The sequence below is a fragment of the Cebus imitator genome, unplaced genomic scaffold (assembly GCF_001604975.1).
Source record: "Cebus imitator isolate Cc_AM_T3 unplaced genomic scaffold, Cebus_imitator-1.0 Scaffold79, whole genome shotgun sequence".
NCBI lineage: Eukaryota > Metazoa > Chordata > Mammalia > Primates > Cebidae > Cebus > Cebus imitator.
Window position 1 is genome coordinate 7,277,502 of NW_016107394.1, and position 9,637 is coordinate 7,287,138.

Below are 9,637 nucleotides of genomic sequence, written 5' to 3' on the forward strand. Positions count from 1 at the left end.
AAAATAGACTTTAAAGCAACAAAGATCAAAAGAGACAAAGAATGACAATACATAATGGTAAAAGGATCAATGCAACAAGAAGAGCTAACAATCCTAAATATATACGTACTCAATACAGGAGCACCCAGATACATAAAGCAAGTTCTTAATGAGTTACAAAGAGACTTAGACTCCCACACAATAATAGCTGGAGACTTTAACACCCCATTGACAATATTAGACAGATCAAAGAGACAGAAAATTAACAAGGATATCCAGGACTTGAACTCAGACCTGGACCAAGAAAACCTAATAGACATTTGCCCACTTTTGAATGGGCTTGCTTGTTTTTTCTTGTAAATCTGTTTTAGTTCTTTGTAGATTCTGGATATCAGCCCCTTGTCAGATGGGTAGACTGCAAAAATTTTTTCCCATTCTGTTGGTTGCTGATTCACTGTAATGACCGTTTATTTTGCTGTGCAGAAGCTGTGGAGTTTCATTAGTCTATTTTGGCTTTCGTTGCCAATGCTTTTGGTGTTTTGGTCATGAAGTCCTTGCCTATGCCTATGTTCTGAATGGTTTTGCCTAGATTTTCTTCTAGGGTTTTTATGGTGTTCGGTCTTATGTTTAAGTCTTTAATCCATCAGGAGTTAATTTTAGTGTAAGATGTCAGGAAGGGGTCCAGTTTCTACTTTCTGCACGTGGCTAGTCAGTTTTCCCAACACTATTTATTAAACAGGGACTCCTTTCCCCATGGCTTGTTTTTGTCGGGGTTGTCAAAGATCGGATGGTTGTAGATGTGTGGTGTTGCCTCTGAGGCCTCTGTTCTGTTCCATTGGTCTCTATCTCTGTTTTGGTACCAGTACCATGCTGTTTTGATTACTGTAGCCTTGCAGTATAGTTTGAAGTCTGGTAGTCTGATGCCTCCCACTTTGTTCTTTTTGCTTAGAATTGACTTGGCTATATGGGCTGTCTTTTGGTTCCATATGAAGTTTAAGGTGGTTTTTTCCAGTTCTGTGAAGAAGGTCATTGGTAGCCTGATGGGGATAGCATTGAATCTGTAAATTACTTTTGGCAGTATGGCCATTTTCATGATATTGATTCTTCCTAACCATGAACATGGAATGTTTCTCCATCTATTTGTGTCCTCTCTTATTTCATTGAGCAGTGGTTTGTAGTTCTCCTTGAAGAGGTCCTAGGTATTTTATTCTCTTTGTGGCAACTGTGAATGGCAGTTCTTTCTTAATTTGGCTCTCTTTAAGTCTCTTATTGGTGTATAGGAATGCTTGTGATTTTTGCACATGGATTTTGTATCCTGAGACTTTGCTGAAGTTGCTTATCAGTTTCAGGAGATTTTGGAATGAGACAATAGGGTCTTCTAAATATACAATCATGTAATCTGCAAATAGAGACAATTTCACTTCCTTCTTTCCTATTTGAATGCCCTTTATTTCTTTTCCTTTCCTGGTTCCTCAGGCTAGAACTTCCAGTACTATATTGAATAGGAGTGGTGGGAGAGGGCATCCTTGTCTAGTGCCAGATTTCAAAGGGAATGCTCCCAGTTTTTGCCCATTTGTTATGATATTATCCGTTGGTTTGTCATAAATAGCTTTTATTATTTTGAGATACATTCTGTCAATACCTAGTTTATTGAGGGTTTTTAGCATAAAGGACTGTTAAATTTTGTCAAAGACCTTCTCTGCATCTATTGAGACAATCATGTGGTTTTTGTCTTTGGTTCTGTTTATGTGGTGAATTACGTTTATAGACTTGTGTTATGTTGAACCAGCCTTGCATCCCTGGGATGAATCCTACTTGATCATGGTGGATTAGCTTTTTGATGTGCTGTTGCAATTGGTTTGCCAGTATTTTATTGAAGATTTTTGCATCTATGTTCATCATAGATATTGGCCTGAAGTTTTCTTTTCTTGCTGAGTGTCTGCCGGGTTTTGGCATCAGGATGATGTTGGTCTCATAAAATGATTTGGGAAGGATTCCCTCTTTTTGGATTATTTGGAAATGAGATACCACCTCATGCCAGTTAGAATGGTGATCATTAAAAAATCTGGAGACAACAGACACTGGAGAGGATGTGGAGAAATAGGAACACTTTTACAGTGTTGGTGGGAATATAAATTAGTTCAACCATTGTGGAAGACAGATTCCTCAAGGACCTAGAAATAGAAATTCCATTTGACCCAGCAATCCCATTATTGTGTATATTTCCAAAGGATTATAAATTTTTCTACTATAAGGACACATGCACATGAATGTTCATTGCAGCACAGTTTACAGTAGCAAAGACCTGGAAGCAACTCAAATGCCCATCGATGATAGACTGGACAGGGAAAATGTGGCAAATATACACCATGGAATATTATGCAGCCATCAAAAATGATGAGTTCGTGTCCTTTGTAGGGACATGGATAAACCTGGAAACCATCATTCTCAGCAAACTGACACAAGAACAGAAAATCAAACACCGCATGTTCTCATTGATAGGCAGGTGTTGAACAATGAGAACACATGGACACAGGGAGGGGAGCATCACACACTGGTGTCTGTTGGGGGGAAATAGAGGAGGGACAGCAGGGGGTGGGGAGTTGGGGAGAGATAGCATGGGGAGAAATGCCAGATATTGGTGATGGTGAGAAAGACAGCAAATCATACTGCCTATGCAACAGTCTTGCATGTTCTTCACATGTACCCCAAAACCTAAAATGCTATTAAAAAAAAATCTATACTACCCAAAGTGATTTACATATTCAGTGCAATCCCTATCAAAATCCCAATGGCATTTCTTACAGAAATAGAAAAAAGAAATTATGAAATCCATAGGGAAATAGTCAGAGTAATCTTGACCAAAAAGAACAAAGCTGGAGTTATCAAAGCTTCTGATTTCAAAGTATATTACAAAGATACCATAATCAAAACAGCATGGCACTGGCACAAAGACAAACATATAGATTGATGGAACAGAATACAGAGCCCAGAAATTAAGCCACATATACACAGTCAATCGGTCTTTGACATGGATTGCAAGAATACACAATGGAAAAAAGATAGTCTTTTCAACAAGTGGTGTTGGAAAAACTGAATATCCACATGCAAAAGAAAGAAATTGTCAGCCTGGGCAACAAAGGGAGATCTCATCTCTACAAAACATTAAAAAATTAGTCAGGCATGGTGCTATGCACCTGTAGTACCAGCTACTAGGGAAGCTGAGGTGGGAGGATCACTTGATCCCAGAAAGTCCATTTGAGCCAAGGAGATTAAGGCTGCAGTGAGGTATGTTTGCACCACTGCACTCTAGACTCCAGTGCAACAGAATGAGACCCTTATTCTACATCATGCACAAAAAAGAATTCAAAATAGACTAAAGACTTAAAACATGATACCTGAAACTGTAAAACTCCTAACAGAAAACATAGGGGAAAAGTTTTATGACATTAGTCTTGGGCAATTTATTTCACAGATATAGTACCAAAAGCAAAAGCAACAAAAACAAAATAAGCAAATGGGACTGTATCAAACTAAAAAGTTTTTCCATAGCAATGGAAAAAACTCAACACAGTGAAAAGGCAACCAAAAGGATGGGAGAAAATATTTGCAAACCATATAACTGATAAAGGATTAATCTAAAAAATATATGAAACTTCTACAATTCAATCGTTAAAAAAAAGAACCAAAACCTAATACGCTAATACACTATTGAAAAACAGGCAGAGGACCTGACCTGTACAGACATTTCTTCAAAGCAGACATATAAGTGGCCAATAGGCATATGAAAGAATGTTCAACAGTATCACTAATCATCAGGGAAATGCAAATCAAAACCACAATGAACTATCACCTTCCACCTGTCAGGATGGCCGCTATCAAAAAGACAAAAGATAACAAGCGTTGGTAAGGATGTGGAGAAAAAGGAACACTTACTTGCACACCATGGGGGAGAGTGCAAAATGGTACAGCTACTATGAAAAACAATGAAATTTCTTCAAAAAGTTAAAAATAGAACTGCCATTTGACTCGGCAATTCCACTTCTGAATATTTCTCTAAAAGAATTGAAATTAGGATCTTGAAGAAATATTAGCGTTCCAATATTCACTGCAGCACCATTCACAACAGCCAAGATGTAGAAACAACCTAAATATCCATCAACAGATTAACAGATAAAGAAAATGATGGTACATACAGACAATGGAATACTATAAGTGACAACATGGATGAACAATGAGGACATCATATTAAGCAGAAAGATAAATATGGCATAATTCTACCTAGTCCAGTTCATAGAATCAAAGAGTGAAATGGTAGTTACCAACGGCTGAAGGAGGGGGAAATTAAGAATTAATAATCATGGTGTATAAAGTTTCAGTCAAGCAAAATGAGTAAGTCTAGAGATCTGCTGTACAGCATTGAAACTTGGTCAACAATAATGTAAACTTCAAAATTTGTTGGCCAGGCACAGTGGCTCACATCTATAATCCCAGCAATTTGTGAGGCCAAGGCAGGTGGATCACCTGAGGTCAAAAGTTCTAGAACAGCCTGGCCAACATAGTGAAACCCATCTCTAGTAAAAATACAAAAATTAGCCGGGCATGGTGGTGTGCACATGTAGTCTCAGCTACTCAGGAAACTGAGGCAAGAGGACTGCTTGAATCCAGGAGGCAGAGGTTGCAGTGAGCCAAGATCGTACCACTGCACTCCAACCTGGGTGATGGAGTAAGACTCCGTCTTAAAAAAAAAATTGTTAAGAGGGTAGATCTCATGCTAAATGTTCTTATCACAATAAATTGTTTTAATGTATATTGATTTTTATCAAATTTTTTAGCATTCTGTTGAGATGATCATATTTTTCTCCCTTAATACATTGATTATATAAATTAAGTAACTAGGTACATTTTTTTAGAGATGGTCTTGCTCTATAGCCCAGGTGGAGTATAGTGGTGCAATCCGAGCTCATTGCAGCTTCTAACTCCCAGGCTCAAGCAATCCTCTCACCTCAGCCTTCTGAGTAGCTGGGACCACAGATGCATGCCACCATGTCCAACTAATCAAAAAAATTTTTTTTCTAGATATAGGGTCTCACTATTTTGCCCAGGCTGATCTCAAACTCCTACGTTCAAAGGATCCTCCTGCCTTGGCCTCCCAAAGTGTTAAGCTTACAGACATGAACCACCACATCCAGCCTAAATAGGTACTTATAACATTAAATTATTCTTATATCCATGGAATAAACCCTGTTTCATCATGGTGATTTGCATTTTAAAAATATAACTGTAGGTTCATTTTGGGAAATGGATTGAAAGAAGCCAAGGTCAAAAGCAGAGAGAACATTTAGGAGGCAATTACAGTTTTGAAAGAAAACAATGACAGTGGAAACAGAGAGGAGGTCTGGATCTAAGAGCTATTTAGGAGGAAAGAACAGTAGGGACTTACTGGGCTGGGTACAATGGCTCATGCCTGTAATCCCAGCATTTTGGGAGGCTGAGGCAAGCAGATCATTTGAGATCAGCCTGACCATGATGGTGAAACTCCATCTCTACTGAAAATACAAAAAAATTAACTGGCATGGTGATGGTTGCCTGTAATTCCAGCTACTGGGAGAGGCTGAGGCAGGAGAATTGCTTGAACCTGGGAGGCAGAGGTTGCAGTGAGCCAAGATCACACCACTTCACCCCAGCCTGGGCAACAGTACAAGACTCCATCTCAAAAAAAAAAAAAAAAAAAGTGACTTATTGAATGTGAGATGTGAAGGAAAGATATGAGTTCAAGAGAACTGCCCAGTTTCTGGCTTTGTGACATTTACCAAGACAGAGTCACAGGAAGAAAAGCAGGTTTGGTGGGGTTTGGGGGGCAGTATAGAGAATGAGTCAATTTTAGCAGTTATATTTGACATCCTGAGTTGTGTAGGGCTGAGGGTCCCACAGGGTCATGAGGTGTCCCTTATGCTGTGCTGAGGCACAGCATCTGAGAAATAAAGAGACAGAACACAGAAGTACAAGGTTAATGCAGCTGGGCTTGAGGGGCCACACCACTTATGAGTAGAGTCCAGTGAGGCCCTGAATGTCCAGAAGCATCAGTAATTTATTGTGTATAGGTTAGGGGGCAGGGCAGTAAGTAAAGGCATCTTTAAGGATAGTGACAGGGTTGTGAGCAATAAAACAAGGGGTCCACCCCCATTAGGTCACCTAGGCTAGGAGGTGGACAGTGTGCAGCAAGGGGTCCATTCCCATTAGGTCATTGAGGCAAGGAAGTGGGCCATGTGTAGTAGGGGGTCCACCCCCATTAGGTCACCAAGGCATGGAGGTAGGCCATGTGCAGCGAAGAGGGTGCAGTGTGCAATACCTCTATCTATGGGCATGCTACTTCTAAGATTATGGGAGGATGCTTGAAGTCACACAGCAGTGACAGAGCTGTCAGGGTTACTGCCACCTGCTGGCAGCTCCCAATGAGTTCTATAGGCAGATGCTTTTTGAGCAGCACAGTAACAAGAGCTGATAAAAAGTTCACAGTCACCAAGGTGCGATTATCCGGAGGGGTTTTGAGCCCTCGGATGCTCGGATGCTCGAGAAATTGCCAGTCTGAGAGCAGCCCTCCACAAGAACTGGAGCAAGGTCCTACAACTCCTTTATCAGGAGGAGTGGCTCTTGCCCCAAGCCTGCCATACAGCGGTATCTTTACGATACTGAACACTGCCCCCTGGGCCATGGATTCTTGTCCTGGTATATCTGTTTTTCCCTTAAATCATGCTCTGCACTGTGTCTGCTGTAGACATTCCTCTGATTATAAGCTGCTCATTCCTTAATTCATGCTCCATACTGTGTCTACTCCAGGCATTCCTACGATTATGAACTAATATATAGTGAGTGATAAGATATTCTTTAGGCACTCATTTTATGAAATAACATATGATTATATATAGAGGATTATATAAAGGGAAATAACTGAGTAGTAACACTATAAACTGAGGTATTCTCCAAGCCCTAATCCTATAAACTAATATATGATTATATAAAGCATTATATAAAAGAAAATAACTGAGTAAACTGAGATATTCTTCAGGCCTTAATTGTGCCAGGATTCTGTTCTGCTTAGCTCTCCTTCCTTGGTACCTATATGGGGGGTTACCCACAAGTTGAACATCCAGGTAGAGACAGGTAAACAGTTATACACATAGATCTGGAACAGAGAGATTTGGGCCTCATATACTGATTTAGCAATGATCAGCGCAGAGAAGACAGCTAAATGCGGAGAGTGAGAATACAAGAAATAAGGCTGAAAATGGAACCACAGAAAATAGCCAGTTTTAAGAGATAGAAAAAGAAAGACGTCCTTAAGAAGATACAGCCAGAGAGATAGGAACATAACCTATTCTGTGAATCAGGAAAACTTTTAAAAGGAGGACAGAGTTTCAGGTAGAGCATGGCCAGCTCTAAGACAAGGACTAGAAAGGGTTCTCTGGATTTGCCAAGACCTCTTTGATGACCTCAGCAAAAGCAATTTCAGTAGAAAGGTGAGGGTGAAGTTGCCTGTCCTGTTTATGGGGCATAACGTCGTGCTCCCTGTCATATCCCTTCAACTGCTTCCTTCTCTCCAAAGACACCACTCGCTTCCTACACCCCGGGGCCTCTGTTGAGTTACCTGAGTTGCTTGAAGTCAGAACTGAAGTCCTTGACTTGTGTGGCCTACACACACTCCCTTCTGCATTAAATTGCTCCTCCACTTTCAGAGAGAATGAAACATTTGCCATACCTACCACAGGGCATAAAATTTTGCTTCCTGAGCTGGTACAAATGGACCAGATTGATGCACCATGGAAGCTGCACAGCAGAAGTGGGAGGGAATTATTTTCTCATGGGGCAACCTTGACAAATGGGAAATAAGAGACAGAAATGAGGCAAACAGATACATTTTTCTCATTGCTCCCTTCCATTTTAAGGTATGATTCCTCCTTGCAGCCATGCCAGAGAACTCCCTTGGCTAAAGGACCCTACCTGCTAAGTCACCTGCTATTTCTCATCGTGGCTTGTTTGAAGCAGGGGCAAGCATTGTAACACATCATCCTGCCTCTGCTGACTTGCCTTTGTCTTCATTTTTCCCTTTCTAAGCTCCCAAAAAGGGGATCAGCACCTGAATCCTGATCCCAGGCTCTGCAATCTAGAGAACCTGGGCTAAGACACAGTTTTCTAGCTAAATTGGTAAATTGAATGGGATATAAGATAGTAGAGAAAGGTAGTGTAGATAATATTTTCAAGAAATTCCCTTCCCAGTGAAGAAAAAGAAAAAAGTGGATTTGGGGGAGGGAGAGGAAACAGGTCCCAAAATTATTTAGAAAGTGCCTGCAAAGCTGATACAGTCTTTGGTTAAAGTTTTGCCAGAAGAAAAATCATTTGGGCAGGCACCATGGCTCACACCTGTAATCCCAGCACTTTGGGAGGCCAAGGCGGGCGGATCACAAAGTCAGAAGTTTTAGACCAGCTTGGCCAATATGGTGAAACCTCGTCTCTACTAAAATTACACACACACAAAAATTGGCTGGGCATAGTGGCATGTGCCTGTAATCCCAGCTACTCGTGAAGCTGATGCAGGAGAATCACCTCAACCCGGGAGGCGGAGGTTGCAGTGAGCCAAGATCCCGCCACTGCACTCCAGCTTGAGTGATACAGTGAGACTGCATCTCAAAAAAAAAAAAAAAAAGAAAGAAAGAACATTTAAATCAACTCTCCATTTAGACTACTTGAGCCTATAGGCTGTCTAGAGCATGTGTTCTGTTTTTCTGATGTTTCAATATGATGTAATGAGAAAGGGAATAACAAGTAGGGTACCGTAATGGAGTGAATAGGGATTAGATTTGAGAAAGGCAGAGTTGGACAAGGTAGGGAATTGTCAAATTAGAAGATGAACAGAATATTAAACATCTGTGTTAACGCAGCTATTGATCCGGCTCAGACTCAAATATTTGCTGTATTTCCTAGGTCAGGTTATCCAAAAAACATAGCAATATGGTTTTATTTATAGATGACTATCAAAAGTACTAGTAACATCCAGCAAAAACTATCATCCAAAGATGTCCATTTACTTTGCTACAACAGAACAAGACTTTAACCCAATTCAACTTAACAAATATTTATTTGCCCCTGCCATGTGGGGGCTCTATGGAAGTAGGGTAGTTGGGGACATAGGGACCCTTCTCAGATGAATAAGATCCACTGGTGATCTAAAGATGACTATAATCTCAGAGTTAGAAATAAAATAGAGCATACAGATTATTATCATTGAAGGTCTGTGGTGGTTAATTTTATGTGTCAATTTGACTGTTAAGAGATACCCAGATTACTGGTAAAACAAGATTTCTGGGTGTGTCTTTGGGGGTGTTTCCAGCAGAGATCAGCATTTCAATCAGTAGACTGAGTAAAGAAGATCCCCTTGCCAATGTGAGCAAGCATCATCCAATCTGGTGAGGTCCTGGATAGAACAAAAAGTCAGAAGAAGGGTGCATTTGCTCTCTCTTTTTGGAATGCCAATCCTCTCTCTTGCCAAAGGACATCAGAGCTCCAGATTCTCTGCCTTTGAACTCTAGGACTCACATCAGTGGCCTCCCAATTTCTCAGCCTTTTGCCTTGGACTGAGAGTAACACCATCAGCTTCACT

At 40.6% G+C, this 9,637-nt stretch overlaps 1 protein-coding gene across 1 annotated transcript in view; it reads right to left on the minus strand.

Annotated features, from left to right (window-relative positions):
- LOC108307421 overlaps positions 1-6,694 on the minus strand; it is a 49,936-nt gene extending 43,242 nt beyond the window's left edge. Inside the window, exon 1 of the mRNA XM_017532795.1 lies at positions 6,385-6,694. Coding sequence (XP_017388284.1) covers positions 6,385-6,694 — 310 coding nt within the window. The remainder of the gene's footprint in view (positions 1-6,384) is intronic.
- Between the last annotated feature and the right edge of the window lie 2,943 nt (positions 6,695-9,637).